The sequence below is a fragment of the Lycium ferocissimum genome, chromosome 10 (genome assembly GCF_029784015.1).
Source record: "Lycium ferocissimum isolate CSIRO_LF1 chromosome 10, AGI_CSIRO_Lferr_CH_V1, whole genome shotgun sequence".
Lineage (NCBI taxonomy): Eukaryota > Viridiplantae > Streptophyta > Magnoliopsida > Solanales > Solanaceae > Lycium > Lycium ferocissimum.
In genome coordinates, this window is record NC_081351.1 from 30,725,579 (window position 1) to 30,743,738 (window position 18,160).

Below are 18,160 nucleotides of genomic sequence, written 5' to 3' on the forward strand. Positions count from 1 at the left end.
CCAAAGTTGGAGTACCAATTATTTGCTTCCAACGTAGATTAGCACTTTTTTTGCCTGAGAATCACTCTAAAACTTTTTACCTTCCTGCAACGACACCCCTGGATTAGTATCATTAAAATAGAAATAAAGATAAATTGATGCGACAACCAACTTAAAATTGAAATCAAGATTTACTTTTCAATACTCTCATTTTTACAAAACACCTTCTTGGAGGATTAAAAGAAGTAAAGATAAAACATCATCAAAATATGGATTATTGTTCTCTCTATGAATTATAAAATAAAGTATAAAATCTCATTTAAAGTCAATTTGGCCTTGTAGAACGAAGATTAAAGACAATTTACAATTGGTTGTGGTTATTTGAGAGAAACGACTCAGATTATCACTTGCCTTAGTTGCACCTGCCCAGCAAGCAATGAATATGTTAACTTGTCTTTTTTTCTTTCTTCTCAATTGCAACATTTTTGGTTTGTGCAAAGATTAAATCAATTGGAATCAATTATACATAGAATTATCAATATATAGAGAGACAAAAGGGAAAGAAAAAGAATTATAATTCTTTTGAATAAGTATAATGAATCAAAATTTTCCTGATTTCAGGTTGGTTTCTTGATTGCAAAAAAAAAAACAGGATTCGTTTTGTCTAAGAAGATTAGAATAATTGTCGGATTACTGTAATTGAGAAAAGTTTTGTAAAGTCACCGCTGGCTGTCAAAGACATTAGCAGAGCCTAAAGAAGGGAGACGACAGAGTAAGTAGCCTGATTTTGTGTGCGGCTGATGATAATTGTTGGTGTTTAACCTGGGAAGTGATTCTGCGTTATGGGGTTCAAGGGTTGTGGAATTCGTCTGAGTTCTGGGGAAAGAGAAACAAAAATGCAAAATTCTGAGGAAAAATATAAATGCAATTATTGCAGAATGCATGTCACCGGCATATGTCCTGGGATTATATAAATATATATATTCATGGCAAACACACGCATCTCGGGAGCCATTTCATAATAGCACATTGTGGTGACTGGTAGTGCGTTGCATCTGATAAAATATAGGGCAGTTGATTTTTAATTAAATGGTGTGGTAAATTTGTCAGCAATTGATTTATAACTAATCTGTGTGGAATGTTTTTCAGCAGTATTTATTTTTAGTAAACACTGATTTAAGTTAATTCCCTGTTTCTGTAATACTCATAAAAGGTTTTCGTCATTGATGAAGTTCATCACATTGTACCAGTTCCTCCATCCACATTGGGTTTCTTTAGGCTTTCATCTCGTATTCGTTCTTCTTTAGCTCGATTAGTCTGGATTCTCATCAGAATGTCTCATTTTAGAGTAAAACATTCCCTACTAAAAGCAACTTCATTTTCAGAAAATCCGAAAGCTCTAGTTAAAGATAGAAGAGTATTTACTACTCCACCACAAACTTCGATGGCCATTCCTATAGTATACTTGTGCTTATTCAACTTTGTTCTGGATTCATTTTCTTGTTTGATAGAAGAGGAAGTTTGCGTACTGAAATTACGTGATGCAAATCGCTGAGTGAAATTATGCGCTTACAGCACATAAGTTGCAGACAATAGTTAAACGGGAAAATGTTCTCTCTTTTAAACATGTGACCAAGGACTAAGCATTTGATAAGTGAAGATGTATGAAGACAATAATAAGTGATATACTTGCCATGATAAAAGCAACATTAATAATATTATTTACCTCCTTTAAATTATTTCAAACCAACTATTTCTCCAATCAATGAGTATCTTTAAAATCTGCCATTTTTTGCAAATTCCTATATGTAGACGTGTATAAAGTTTAAAGTTGATATGTATTTTATTATCCATACTTTTGACTAACTACTCTTCTGTATTGAGTTCAAACCTGCTATTTGTTGCAATGACAATAAGTTTTTAAACAAATTTATATCCCACGTTAAAAATATTGAGAGTACTGAGTTCAGATAAATTCGATGCTATAGTATTGCATCCGCCTTTGGGATAAGGAAGTTGCTAAGCTTTCTATTAGCAGTAGGGTTCAAAACCATAATATGCGCAAAACCAACACATCACATATGCACTCGTACCCCTAGACTAAACCCCGAGAACTCCGGCTCAAACATAAGTATTCATGAAACGAAACCAAGATTCCGAAAAATTGGTAATCCAAGTAGGACCTATTCTTCACAAAAGCAGAAGATAGCTCGTAGGAATTGCAGATAACATTGCACGCATTGCCATTACAAAAACACAAAAATCATATCAGAAAGATAGATCTGCATCCAGCATATCCGAAAACATTTTGCAAGCGACATTTTACTTTTTGAAGTACACAACATGTACCACAGTAGGATGATTTATTCCATTAAAGAAGTTTCATGTCTAAAGTCCAAACTTCTAAATAAATGTTTAATAGAATCCCTAGGAGACTAACACATCAAGTCAAAATTCAGTTCCACTCCTCATTTGGAGGGATTTTGATTAAATTCTACATTCCGAGCTTGAAACAAATAGATTAAGCACATTCACTATTCAAGCAGTGGAACTCAGTGGCAGACTTTCAGCTCACTTGTTGCTGGTGAGTACCATACACTGGATAAGCCCCATAGGCGGCAGCATACATCCCTGGGTCGTGTGGTGGTGGGAATGCATACCCGTAACCATCATAGAAATGTCCACCATAGTATGGGCTGCCAGTCCACTGGTTCCCAAAATCAGATCTTGACTGCAATATTCCACAGGTAGATATTGATAAATACAAGCATAGATTGAGACATGTTAAAGAATAGACATGTTAAAGAATATGGCATGTAACAGCTTAGTTGGTGCCAGATGCAATTTATCAGAGATTACATATCAATACCGTCCCAACCACCAAAAGTTATTTCACACCTGTGTCTTCTCAATAGCTTATGCAGCGTGTAATAGATTCCCACTTCTACCAAGAAGCATAACTTAAAGAGTTTCTGTAAGTCAGGCAACTGTTGGACACAAGAATAACTATGAAACATGACGGACACCAGCCACCAGTGATAACTTGTTCTAAGCATTAGTCCATCTGTCTTGGAGATTCTTTTTATCTCCAAAGACATAAAAATTCAAAGAAGCAATAGAGAGCAGCCAGAGACTTGATGCAACACAATTACAAATAGAGCATGTTAAAAGAACCTGGTGTCTAACAGCTTAATTGGAGCAAGATGCTATTTATCAGAGACAGCATACCAATAGAGACTATTACCACCCTCAGCGGAGGGGGAGGAAGCAGCAGCTATTTTGATCGTCTTGCAGTAAAACCATATTTAAAAACACTAATTCTTCCTAGGTAGCTTATGCAGCTTGATGATAGATATTCCCACTTATACCAACAAGCATAACTAGGAGTTTCCATAATCAAGCAAATGTTGGACAATAGAATAACTATGAGATGCGTTGACAGACGCTAACCCAGTAATTTATAACTTGTCCAAAGCATTGTTCGCCTGTCTTAGAGATTCTTTTTTCCCGAAGACATAGACTTCAAAGAAGCAACAATAGGGCCAAAGAGGTGATGGAGAAAGAAACAGATAATACCTGTTTATTTGCAGGGTTTCGTCCCCAAGAAAGGCGCACTGTTTGCTTGCCAATAGCAGTTCCATTCAACTTCTGTAAGGCTTCCTCTGCATCATTCCTGCCACAAAAAATTATAAAGATTTGTTACGAACATTTGCTGTCTAATAAGATACCTAACGACTTAAAAATCACAAACGACGAACTACCTGTTTGCAAATTGCACAAACCCACACCCTTTCCCAACTGGTATTTTTACAGAAACTATTTCACCATACTGTGCAAAAGGTTGTCTAAGGTCTTCATCACTGACATTGGGGTCGAGACCTCCAACAAAAATCTATAATGATATTGATTAGCCAAAAAGACTAAAAAATTAGAAAAAGAGGAAAGGAAAGAATATTGTTAGTTAACAAACTGTGGTATTTGTAGAATCTGCATCAGGTTGTGATCCTTGAGCTGGTCCACCATTGGAGTATCCACCTACCAAATGCAGTTTAGAAGCAAGTATTAAATACTAAAACTGTCAATTTGACTGCCACAACATCCACAATAATTGTTTGAAATAACAAACCATTATGTTTGATGTACACTGCAACTACAGAAAAACTGCAAAAGAAAATCAACTACTTGCAAATGAAGTGAAATTGGAAACAAAACCTTAATGGTTAATAAGGAAGGAAGCACATTAATTTACTTTCCTGCTTTAGACAATTATAAAGACCTATAAAGTTAACACAAATATCATTCATGCTTTCACTTTTAGGTGCCAAATAACAACCTGGTACATATTGGTTGCAACTAAAACAATCACTAATGTTGTGAAAATATCACCTAAAGATAACAGCTACAAGCAAAGATGACAGTTACAAACACAACCTCAAGAAATAAGCTACATAACAACCGGGTTAGGTGCCTGCAATCCATTTGCTAGTTGAATGAGAAAGGTGGTATCCTATAAAGTTGACTTGAAGAACGAAATTACCACTTTTTAGTCCAAGTCATCACTTCAATGAGTATACAAATATCAAAAACAAGGCATGAAAATGATTAAAGGAAGGTCATAAAAGAAAGGCATATGGTCAGAGAAACATGCGAACATAACATGATAAAGAAAATTCTAGGAAGGAAAAACAAAATTCTAAACACCCTGTAACAAGAGGAAATACGATTGATGGGAATACCATGATACTGCATATAAATCAGTAAGTCCACAAGTGATTAATTTCCTCTAAAATATCACCGTGCTACAGGGTGGGGGAATATGTGCATCTGTCTTGATAGCAGAAATGATAGTGGCACCAGATTCAATGATGCTCTTTTGAAGTTACTAAATCAGAAAAAGAAGAAAGAACTAATTTTGACTTTATATGCTCAAAAACGTTTTTGCAATTAGATTGATTTTCTTCCAGTCTCTCTACCCTTTCACCGACTTAACAGAATTCATGAAAGGAAAATCTGGGAAAATAAAGTTCTTAGACCCCAATTTTTTAAGGGATCAAGCTGTAAGGTATTACTACTAATTAGGCTACTCAATTTCTTTCCTTCCACAGGGGTGTTATTTTCTTTTGTCTAAAAGAAACTTGAGAGATATATCAACAACTAATGCCAACAAAGACAGAGATCTAAAATTACATCGCTCATTACCTTGAGAAGAATATTGCTGTTGGTATCCTGATGATTTCCGTGGTGTGGCGGCACCAATTCGCATAGGCCTGCTTGAACAATACACACCATTCATTTCAGTCATAGCTTGAGTCCTCTCATTATCATCTCCAAACCTTACAAAACCATATCCTTTTGAACGACCAGTGTTGGCATCTATGACAACTTTAGCAGCTTTAACAGAAGGATATTTTTTCACAAAAGTTTCATGCAGTAAGGTATCAGTAACATCTGCAGCTAAATCTCCTACAAAGATGGAAAGATCAGAACCGTTGTTTGCTCGCTTGTCACCCATGCTGAATGTAGCCCAATTCAGACGGAAAGGTTGTTCCACATTAGGCATTGTCATGATAGAATATGTCAGCAGAACTTTCTCTGCAGCTGCATGTGTGAAGAATTCCACAAAACCATATCCTTCAGAGAAACCAGTCTGTTTATTGCGAATTACCTTGATGGAGGCAACCTGCATAAACAAGAGCCACATAAGCTGACAAGAAAATCATGCAGCCAAAGACTTCACTTTCTTCCTTTTTTCCCCATACAGCAAAGTCAATTTTGGGTGGAGCAATGAGTCACTATATGACCATCTCCAAGAACATCCGAAATTTAAAATGGTTTTCATCTTCAAGAGTTGCTTTGCTTCCGGTATAAATATATGTTAAACTGCTACCAGGAGTCCTTATACTGTCATTAATTACTTAGTCTTCTCTTGTCATTTAATTTGAGCACTAGAGAGCCTTAATGTTCACCAACTTGGTTGTGGCATGACCTGCCATACTCATTGACATGGGCGACAACACAAGTAATGTGTACTGTGTTCTTAGTACAGAGTAGCCTTGTGCACCAACAGAATGCAGGGTCGAGGTGCTTTCTCAGAAGGTTCTCAATAACATCATAGATACATAATATTAGCAATTTTAATGGTTGTCATCCAAAATTTGCTAAACACCAAAAAGGAAACAATGAAGAGAAAATAGATGTTTCAGGAAAAACTTCCTTACGCCTTTATTTATCTCCTCATTAAGCTTGCTTATTGAGAAGAGATTAACATGACTTAGAAATTTAATATTAAGATAACTATACTCCAGCAAGACTGAAAGAATCCCACTGACTGTAAAAGAATAGCATACATTTAAGGAATATTATATTGTAATCTTCTCTCAACTCCGATATCTTTTAAGAAAATTCCAGATTACATAATTAGAGAGTTCAGAGAAGTTGATACACAAAATTCGAGAACTTCAGAAGATGTACTTAAAGATTTTATAACATGAATTCTTCCAACTACCTTGAAACATTAGACAGTACCATATTATCCTTGTAACTATCTTCTTATCTGTATTATTGTCTAGTCATATCAAACAACAATGATTACCGTAGCAGAGAGGTTACAAGGAGATTGCATGATGAATCCATATTAACCAAAAGGTCAAGCTTATACCTTTTTAGTAACTTCCAAAGCTGTTACGATATTTAATGTGGAAAACTTAAGGCTGACATGAGCTTTACACATCTTAAAATTTGGATTCAGTAGCAAAAGTTTCAATCTTGAACATAATTTTTTACAATAGTCTCTTGCAGCCATAGAGAAGCTTCCAACTTGAGCTCTTAACTCGAATACAGAAATGCGAGACAACATTGTCTCCTTAATTGGCAATGAAATGCTAAAATTATTACACTCTAGTTAAACTAGTAGAATTATTGCCTTGCCTATTTCACAATAGAATCTGTAACTTCCCGTTTACAGAATATTTTCTCTAGAAAACATACAAGGAATACCATATAAACTTTGAACAATCTGCAATTTCCCCCCTAAATAATAAGCAAGGAAAACAAGATATCCAGTGAAGCATGGACTAATCAAGCAAACTATTCCATTTGAGGACCTGTCACTAAAACATACAAGAAAATTAATTAAAAAAAGTGAACTTTACTTCAAGAAAGTGCATGGGACAGCTCCTACCTATAGTAGCTACCATCATTCTACTCAATCCACATAAGAAAACAAATCCAGATTCACACTCAGCAACGGTAATTACAACAACAACACACTCAATGTAATCCCACAAGTGGGGTCTGGATAGGGTAGTGTGTACGACAAAATACTAAATATAGCATGACAAAACATTATTTAAAAAAAAAAAAAGAACAGTTACTACAACAAAATAATACTATAATCGAAATATATGAAACAATAGATAATAGCAGAAGAAGAAACTACAAGAGCTCAGCAACAGTAATTAATCACCGAAAATAATAAATACCCAAGACATTACTTTTACAGAAACATGAATCACGTGTTGAAAAAACAGAGTACCATAATCAATAATCACTCAAGTGGAGTCTGGGGTAGAGTTTACACAAGCCTTACCTCTTCCTTGACCCCGTATATATATGTGCAATAACAAACAACAACAAACATAGCAAGTGTAATCTCACAAGTGGGGTCTGGATAGACTATACACAAATCTTACCCCTACCTCGACCATATATATATTGGCAACAAACAACAATATACTCGGTGTAACCCAAAATGTAAGCAGCCCTTACCCCTACTCGACCATATCTATCAATATATATATCTATATAAAAATGAGGAAAAGAAAAGAGAAAAAAACAACCTCGTTAGTGGAAGCAAAGCAGCTACGTAGATAATCCTCATCCATCCAATTATGTAAGTCACCAACCCAGATCGTTCTATTCTCATTATTATTAGATCCTCCTCCACCTTGTTGTTGTTGCTGATGTGGCGACGGCGAGTGAGGAGCGTGTAGGATATGGTGGTTGTGGTGTTGGTGATGATGATGTGGATGATAAGGCATGTAATGGGGCCCATAATGTGGGGCCGCCGGCATCATTGGATGCTGCATTACCATAGCCGCCGCTGGATACTGCATCGCCACCCATGGCTGCTGTGGCGCCGCCGCTACACTCACCTCCGTTGGCGGCGGCCCTGTTGGCGGCTTAGTTTCTTGAGATTCACTCTGCATCTTTTACCTCAAACACAAACCCTAGAGAGTAAACTAACTCACATACACTCACGTAAAAAACTGATATTTATATACTTACTATAATTAAAAAAAATATACTATATATAGAGATAGATATGGGTGTACAGGAAGATTTATGGCGGAGGGATGACGGGTTCAGTGAAGCCCTGTATGATATATTAGCCGTTAGATTAAACGGTGGTTATTAATATCGACCGTTGATTTTTAAGGATGTTTTGGATATGTACCAAAGTAGTTACTAAGTCTTTACCTAGTTCGTATAAATTTGGTCGGCTACTTTGTCTTTTTGCACCTCTTTAGGATTTTTACAGTTTTTTTTACTTTGTCTTTTTGCACCTCTTTAGGTTTTTTTACAGTTACTGAAGTGAGAATTTTTTACGTCCTATCTCTGATGGGTTTTACAGTGTGATAGACGTGTGACAGAAATTCTCAATAGTACTAGCAGTAGTATTGTTGGATTTGGCAATTCTTTGACATGTACCGTCACGTTACTATTTCTCCTTTTTTTGATTGTACATGTGGAAAGTTGAGAAAATGACAAAAAATTATCCTAAATTTTTTAAGTTAGATTCAAAATAGTTTCTTAAGTATGCATTTAATAATTTTGGTCCTGTAAGTTTGTGGAAATTTAACACTTTTAATCTCCGTGAAATGTTTACTGAACTTAGTCCGGTATATTTTTAATGAAAATAATTAAAAAATAGATATAACTATAAACACCAAGAAAGTCTCATCAAATTTTAAATCTGCAACACAAAAATCTGCACTAGACACTAAAAAATATAAGAAAAATACCGCAAAAAGTTACACCAGACTCTAGAAATAACTTAACATGGCAAAACAAAAGAAATTGTACCTCTAAATGTGAGTTCAAGCTAATTTCCTTTTTTTTTTTTTTTCATAGCTACGGTCACGTTAAACAGACAGAGTTCAAAAAATATTTGATAAAGACTAAAGGTATTAACTTTTGAAAAGTTTAAAGAATCAAAACCATTACGTGCATACTTATGGGACTATTTTGAACGTACCTTCAAACATAAGGGACCATTCTTAATATCTTCTCGTGGAAGTTGGTTCAAATATAGCCATACTTTTTGCTATTTATCTTATAGGAGTATAAAATATGTCTCAAATTTACTTTCCGGTTCATAGGAGCCTCATTATTATCTTTCATTTTAAATATAATTCCTTTTACTAATAATTTTTCACTATAAAAAGTTAATTTGATTTAGTTGATACAATAAAAATCACAACTAAGTCTATTTAATTTGGACCCTTTTTCGATTGTTCAGAAGTGTATTAAGTTAGAACTTTTTAGTTATTCAAATATAAGCATCAAATTATTAATTGTGTAGGGCACGTATAAACTAATTTGGAAAATTAGGGGGTAAATTTTGGCTTTTTATTTGTCTACATGGATTTACCGTGTTAAATGTCAAGCAAGTTGGACATAAGTTAAAAGGAAAGGTCAAATATGAGACGAAACAAACGGTGCATAACTCTCATAAATCAAATTAAAAGTTAGATGAAGGAGAAATATAAAATAAATTAACGGTGTATGCCTCCCATGAATCAAATTAAAGATAGATAAAGGACAAATATAAGACAACTCGAATATTTTAGAAATAGTTTGAGCTTTTTAGTTAAACCTTTTAAAATTCTCAAACTTTAAAAGGATTTGGAGGTATTTCAAAGTACATAAAAATTTAAAATCAAGATTAATTTTGTATAATGCATAAATTACAATACATGGATCAGAAGTGCACATTTAAAATAATTCAAGGTTAATGTGATTTGTCAGATAAAATATGGATTAAAAGCAAAATTTTCAATAATTAAGGGACCAACCCTAAAATAAATATCGCTTGTCTTACTGCGATATATTTTATGACAACTTGTTTGATCTTAGATTATGGTGTACAGTGGATAATTAATTTTGATCTATACTATTTATTTTAGGAATCACGACAGATAATTTGAGAAACAGAGTAGTAGTATTAATTAGCTTCAAATAAATATACTTTCTCCGTTCACTTTTACTTGTCTACTATGGATTTTGTACACTTTTTAATAAATAATAAATGAAGTGCTTAATTTATGATGATACACATATTCATTGATGCATATTTTTAATGAATTTAAAAGATGATTTGAAATGAGTCATTAATAAATGAGTAAAACAGAAAAAATAAATTATTTTTTCTTAATATGCTAAAAGTGACAAGTAAGAGTAAACAGAGGGAGTAGTGAAGTACTACTGAATGAGAAATCATGAACGTCTCCAATATGAGCTTCACCATGTGTAGTATGGAATTTCGAGCTAGTGGAGGAGCTAACAAAGACGAGCACGTTGTAATAAATTCATCCTTGGATTGATCATTCAATTTCAGGCCATGTCTTGTGCAAGCATTAATTGTTACCAAAATTAGATAGGGATAGATGCGCAGCTATTTTTGAAACTATGGTTAGCCTTGTCTTTTTTTGTCTGTTCGTCACAAATTTTTATGAAAAATGAAACTGTAATCACAAAATAAATACGAGTATTTCCTTCGTTCACTTTTACTTATTCAATATTCTATTAATAGACTTTCAGTTTTACTTATCACATTTAGAATATTAAGAGAAAATAATTTATTTTTTTCTGTTTTACCCATAGTATTAATTACTCACTTTAAATCATTTTTCAAATTCAATAAAAATATGCATCAATTAATATGGGTACATTGGTAAATTATATACACCATTTATTATGTGGTGTTTTCATTTTATTTTAAAATAAGTGGTGTTTCATAAAATCAAAAGGTATTAATTTTTTCTTCCAATTTTATCTTTATTTAAATAAGTGGAGATTTACATAATCGAAAAACCATTAAAAAGCTACTCCCTCCGTTACAATTTAAGTGTCTTAGTTTGATTAGGCACAACATTTAAGAAATAAAGAGAGATTTCTGAATCTTGTGGTTCTAAATTAAAGATGTGTGTAATTAACTAAAATATCCTTTGAATCTTGTGGTTATAAACTTCTTTGTGTAGGATGTTTGAATTGTCAACCTACTAATAAATATAGAAAGATGCACTCTTTTTGGGACAGACCAAAAAAGAAAGTAAGACACTTAAAATGGGACGGACGGAATACTTCTTCTTCAAGACATTTAATTAAGGGTAAGTTAGTAAAAACACACTTCTTACCTTTTAGGAGTGAGTAATTTTCTTAAGGGGTGTGCCCAAGCTAAAAACACCTCTTATTATGAAATGGAGGGACTAGGGAGTGATAAATAAAGTACATCCCTTTTAAAAGTTCTCCACTTCAATACAAACATTTAAAATAAGGGAAAAGGGTCAAAAATGCCTTGTATTTTGGGAAAAGGGCTAAAAATATCCTCCATTACAAATTTAGATTAAAAAAAAATCCTCCCGTAATGAAAGTTTTCAAATATATCCCTGTCTTAACAGAAATCCCCAACATAACCTGATTTCACTTTTAAACCCGCTCCATTTAAACCCGATCCAACTAAATAAAAAACCCATATGCGACCAACTTGTTCCCGAGTACTACATCTGGAGCCACTAGGCACAGGAGCGGGTAACCCATATTGGTTTTTTATTTAGTTTTGGGAGTTTTAAATGAGCGTATAAAAATGAAATCGGGTTATGTTAGGGGTTTCGTTAAAAGCGAAAGATATTTGAAAACTTTCATGGCTTCAAGAGGGTATTTTTGACCCTTTTCCCTTAAAATAACTACTGTGTTCAGATTTTTATGCCCTAGTGTTTCAAGATCAAGGCATATCAAAGATTTGTTAAATGATTAAAGTTAACAAGATTATTTCTTAATGCATATCTTATGTAAACCATGCTTATAACAAAATTGTAGGATTTTCTTTTTTAAGATTGTACAGTGGCAATTTCCAATTTAGTTTCTAAATCATCATTCAAAATTTTAGATATAAAACTCAGTTATCTTTCCTAATTAAGATTTCAAATTAATTTGCAAAATCGTAATTAATTTCCTTAATTAATTCATGCTCAGGTTAGTTCCTTTTAATCATGGATATGCTTCATCCCATTTGCTTTATATATAGTATGAATTGAAGTTTAAATAATTAAACAAAAACTTAAAATATACCCCTGTCTTAACTGAAATCCCCAACATAACCCGATTTCACTTTTAAACCCGCTCCATTTAAACCCGATCCAACTACATAAAAAACCCATATGCGACCAACTTGTTCCCGAGTACTACATCTGGAGCCACTAGGCACAGGAGCGGGTAACCCGTATTGGTTTTTTATTTAGTTGGGTCAGGTTTAAATGGAGCGTGTATAAAAATGAAATCGGGTTATGTTGGGGGTTTCCGTTAAAACTGGAGTATATTTGAAAACTTTCATGACGGGAGGGGTATTTTTGACCCAAATTTACAATGGAGAATATTTTTAGCCCTTTTCCCAAAGTAGAGGGGTATTTTTGACCCTTTTCCCTTAAAATAACTACTGTATTCAGATTTTTATGCCCCAGTGTTTCAAGATCAAGGCATATCAAAGATTTGTTAAATAATTAAAGTTAACAAGATTATTTCTTAATGCGTATCTAGATCTTATGTAAACCATGCTTATAACAAAATTGTAGGATTTTCTTTTTTAAGATTGTACAGTGGCAATTTCCAATTTAGTTTCTAAATCATCATTCAAAATTTTAGATACAAAACTCAGACGTTGTCTTTCCTAATTAAGATTTCAAATTAATTTGCAAAATCGTAATTAATTTCCTTAATTAATTCATGCACAGGTTAGTTCCTTTTAAACATGGATATGTTTCATCCCATTTGCTTTATATATAGTACGAATTGAAGTTAAAATAATTAAACAAAAACTTAAATACATAACAATTCACACTTTACAGACTAATAATAAAGTAAGATACAAACCATTACATAGTAGTTTAATTACATACTGATAAATCACAATAGAGACGCATGTCCCTATTTTAGATATATCTACATGCTAAACTAGGTGGCAGAAAGGAAAATAATACGACTAATATTACCGAGGAGTGTGATGGAATGGAGAACTTTTCATCCGAAGCACTTCCCTTTTTAGGATGCGGGTCAAAGGGTATCATTAACTATAGATATACTATGTATATCCAACTTCCTAATCCAATAAATTCAAGTACAATATATAGCAGTTATAATCAATCAATTGATGGGGGCTTATGTATATTCTTTTCATCATGGAGGTCCACCTGCATGACCAACACCAGGGCTGTGGCCTGGACCTCCATCTTCTGAAACATTAACATTGCCATGCATGTTATGATCATTATCATGACCAAATTTGAAGTAGTTCTCTGCCACTACTTTTCTTTGGCTATTTTCTCCATGGCTTATTATTGTTTTGTTGTTCTTCTCTTTCTTCAAGACCCTTCCCTCACTCAATAAAATACCATTTGAGAACAAGATCAATGTTAGGAAAAAAGCACAAGTGCACACTATTGTTGGTTCAGCCATTTCCTAAGGAAAGCCAATTGTAGTGCTAACTCTCTCTCTGTCTCTCTCTTTGTACGCGGGTTGGTGGTATGTATGATTCTGGAAGTTGATACTCCTTTGAGGTATATATAGAGGCAGGAGGCTATAGTTTAAGGGACAAAGACCTTTTTAAAAAGTACTTATGAATAGATGGGGCAAATAGATTGGGTCAAAGTTTAAGCTAGTGAAAATGGGTCAAATCAATAAATGAATTAAAGACTTATTCGTCAAAGTTAGCTTAATTCAAAATGGGTTGACTTAAGATGCATTTGGGTCAATAACAATTAACAAGTCATACATAATTAGCCACTTTTCTGGCAAATGGAGGGTATAAACATGAAGATTTGCTAATACTTTGGGAAGATGCGGTCGAAGAAATGGAGCTTATTCTCTTGACAAATTGAAGAAACTTATGGAAGGTTTTAAGAAAGTTATTTAATCGTTGACCAGTAATGGAGTCAGAATTTTCAGTAAGAAAATTCAAAATATAATATACACACTCATAAGATCAAAGTTTTTTTTAACCTATATAGACAGTACGCATAATGTTTCAATGAAAGGCTGTCAATTGACTATCCTTCGACAAGTGTAGCTCCGCTATTGATTTCAAATGTACCGAAAGATATATGTTATCAACCTTCCTTGTACTAATTTTACATGTGCAAGCTACCTTACTTGAGTTATTTAACCACATTGCATGCCCGCCGTCCAACTTGGAGCAATACTAACCCCCCCCCCCCCCCCCACCACCCCCACCCCAAAGAAACACTTATTAAACAGAATAATGTTGTGCCATAAAGAAATTTTCTACTAGTAGTAATTATGTTCAATTATTGAGATCATATTGCCTTTTCTTAAGACCCATGCGATAATGCCATTGTGGGAGTGCAAAAATTTAGACATTTTTAGCACATAGGATGAAAAAGAGTGTTATATTTTTTTTGTTGATAACATGTAATAGGAGTTTCGTGTTTTTTTATCAACTTGTTCAAGTTTTAGACGGTACGTTAGTGTGGAGCTTACTAATACTAGGAACTCCCACTAACTAGTACTGAGAGAGACATTTCTGGTACCAGTCCAATATATAAAATTTTGTCTGCACAAATAGTATGTCCACCATACTTAGTACTATAATTTTTCCATGTGCTCATGTAATCAACTACTCAACTTGGTTCATGCACCCACGAGTCAAAGGTCCTTTAAAGTGTGTATTATTTTTAATGTCTTTTTAATGTGATCATTTGTCCTTTCGGAAGATATTTTAGTAACTCACTAAGTAGAAATCTAACTTATAAAAGGAAATAAACAATAGTGAGACTGTGCGAAAGGACTTAACAAAATCATATTCTAGATATTAATCAAATAATAATGCCCAAATATATTTCATGATTTTGGCATCCGACATAATTAGTAAGGTAACAAAAAAGTCAGACGATAACATAAACTGGATTTAAGTTATATTATATTATATTATTATTATTATTATTATTATTATTCTTATTAGTTTACAATATAATAATTTTCTTATACCATCATGGCAATTTAGCATGTTATAACAGGATTTTTCTATTTCACCAATAGATATTATTAAATAACTGTAATTACCTTTTAAATGACTAATTATAATCATCTTCTACACTTTCAATACATAGAATTAAAGCCCAATAAAATTATGTCTATCAAATAGGTTACCATGCAACCAACAAAAGCTTGTCTTAAATACTTATTGACCTGCAAAAAATGATTTTGATCACACTATTAGAACACTGTGTACAAATTGTTGGAGTTTGTGCATATTCATATTAAAAATAAATATATTAAAATGAATTGTATCTTGTCATGTTAGTGGCCATAAATTGACAAGAAAGTGGTGGTGTAATTTATCCTACTAATTACCCCACTAAGGCATAACTCTTGTAACCACAACCTCCATCTTCTTCCTCACTTAATTACCGATGACTTTCTAATTTACTCTATGGATGATTTCTACACCTATATAAGGAGGTGTTTTTCTTCCATGAGTTGTGTAATGAGAAATATTGTATTGTGAATGAGAAATATGAGAAGTGTGGGTAAATATTGTGAGGTTGGTGTAGTGAAAGAGAGAGTTGAGAGAGAAAAATATTCCAAGTTTCCAACTTAGTCACTACAAAAGAGAGTATTTTTATGTTGAAGGAAGGTGTTTTTATTGGTTTAATTTCTTCTTCAATGGGAGTTATTTGTACGTAGACGTTGATGATTCATTGTTGTATCCTGGAGGGGACAAGTAAAGAGGGTTATTGCTGAATCGGTGAAGATTATCTTTGCAGTGGGATTGAATCTCCTAAAAGAAAGCGAGATATCTGCACTTCAACATGAAGAATACTTATTTTTATTCATTTTGTTCACTTTATTTTTCAAGTATAATTTAATTGTAATTTGTGATATATTCACCGTGTTCGATCGGTTAAATAATTTTCGAACAACTGACCAATTTTTGGTCGGTAATCCTTTAAAACCAATGGCGTTCGATCGGGTTTTTCTCGGAATTGGCTCTATTTTAAGTAGTGAATTGAAGTGGGAGCATCAAATTGTACTTTCTGAGTGGAATAATTCATAGTGGATACTAGGAGATCATCACAAACTGGTCACGTATCTCAACGGGATTGGAAAATTTTCTAGTTGAGTTCAATATTTTCTCAAAGATTCCTACTAGTTTCAAGCTTTATAATTTTAGTGTTTATTTATTTCCACTTAAAGGAAGATTCTTCAAGAGAAATGGATCTTGCCTAGTTGGCTCCCAAAGTTGGGGAAGTTGATTCGACACTCAAACAACAAAAATCCAATTAATTCAACTGCTGAATCCCATAAACAATGGACACTTTTTCTCCATTTATGCCTTTGGGTATCTGACATTCGTTCAATCTTTTCTGTTTTCATCATGATTTTTTTTGACAAGGATATGCACCTTCCTAGGTAGCATGGTACTCACTTAGGTCAAATGTTACATGCTCTCAAGTTGCCCTTTTTTTTTTCTTTTCCTTCCTGGGAAGGAATTGAATTTTGTATACGGCAATGGTAGTGACGGATCTAGAATTTTCTTTAAGGTATTCAAAATATAAAATAAAAATAAAAAAAGAGATGAAAAATTTATGGGATTTAACGTTTATTGTATATAAGCAAAATTAATTTTAATTTTATATATACAATATAATTTCCCGACGAGAGGGATTTGGATGAATCCTTTGCGCACCCTAGTCCGCCCATGGTGTGGGAGTTAGGTTAAGTTGAATTTTTTGAAGAAAAAATAATTAAGTCCCATGTAGAAGCACTTTGGATGGTTGCGTACTAGTTTACTCAAAGGTTACTTATTATCTTTCAGTTTCAAGACTTCTGTCCCTTGATATTCATTAGAGACTAAATAGTTTCGGAATGAGTAATATTCTCTTTTGGATATACCTAACAAACAAGTGAAAGAATTTTCCTTTCAATGCTCTTTCGAGCTAAGTGCAAAGATGATTTGAACTTTATGAATTTGAAATTCTATTATATTTTGTTTAATTTATTAGGTTCGAAATTTATTATTTATATTCATTTAATTAATTTTTTATGACTAAATAAAGTCCCATAAGACCATAAAGCACTTTGTTATTTGGTTCGGGTTCAGCTTCTGCAAGTCACAATCAGGATGTGGCTTTATTTCTAGCAGTTTTTGATATTGTAGTGACAAGCAAAAAGAAATTTTTTCTCATTCAGGTATGGTCTTTCCCCCTTTCTAACGCACATTCAATCGTTCGTACATGGCCCTACTGATTTATTTCCGATAGGAGCTTCAAGCAGTACCGATGTGGTCCTCCAAGGAGAGCTTTGCTTTTGGTGAGAAAAAAAGAAAAGAAAATAAAAGGGGCAATTTGCACCATTACCCTTTGTTCGGGGTGCTCTTTAATTTTTGCCCCTCAAATTGCTGGTCTTTAATTTTTGCCCTTCTTCTAAAATACCCCGAGGTTTTGGGTTCGAACCCCGGCTTAGTCATAAAAATTTCAAAAAATCGCAACGCAAGGCTTTGCAAAAAGTTTGTCTTATGCGGCAGACTTTGCCTTAAGGCATAACTAAAAGTCGGCCGGAGACGGCAGACTTTGCCTTAAGGCATAACTAAAAGTCCGCGGGAGATGACAAACTTTGCCTTTTAAGGCAGACTTTTAGTTATGCCTAGCGGGGGTTCGAACCCAGAATCTCGGGGTATTTTCGGCCACCTTTTAAGCCAAGAGCAAAAATTAAAGACCATCAATTTGAGGGGTAAAATTAAAACCACCTAAAAGAAGGACAATCCGTACAAAAAAAATGAAAGAAAAACAACTGCAGTATACCAGGTCGAGACAAATATGGACCGGTTCCAATGTTTAGTGAATCCTAATCAATTGCACGATTTCCCTTATTCGGGGGTGGTCTTTAA

General features: G+C 33.7%; 1 protein-coding gene across 1 annotated transcript; it reads right to left on the reverse strand.

Moving 5' to 3' along the window:
• Positions 1-2,299: 2,299 nt before the first annotated feature.
• LOC132033338 (polyadenylate-binding protein RBP47-like) lies at positions 2,300-8,275 on the reverse strand. Its single transcript, XM_059423290.1, has 6 exons — positions 7,818-8,275; positions 5,179-5,659; positions 3,950-4,014; positions 3,741-3,871; positions 3,556-3,652; positions 2,300-2,710 (listed from the first exon to the last, which is right to left on the reverse strand). Exons 1-6 carry the CDS (start codon positions 8,184-8,186, stop codon positions 2,546-2,548), a joined length of 1,308 nt encoding a protein of 435 aa, XP_059279273.1. The 5' UTR covers positions 8,187-8,275; the 3' UTR covers positions 2,300-2,545.
• Positions 8,276-18,160: the final 9,885 nt, after the last annotated feature.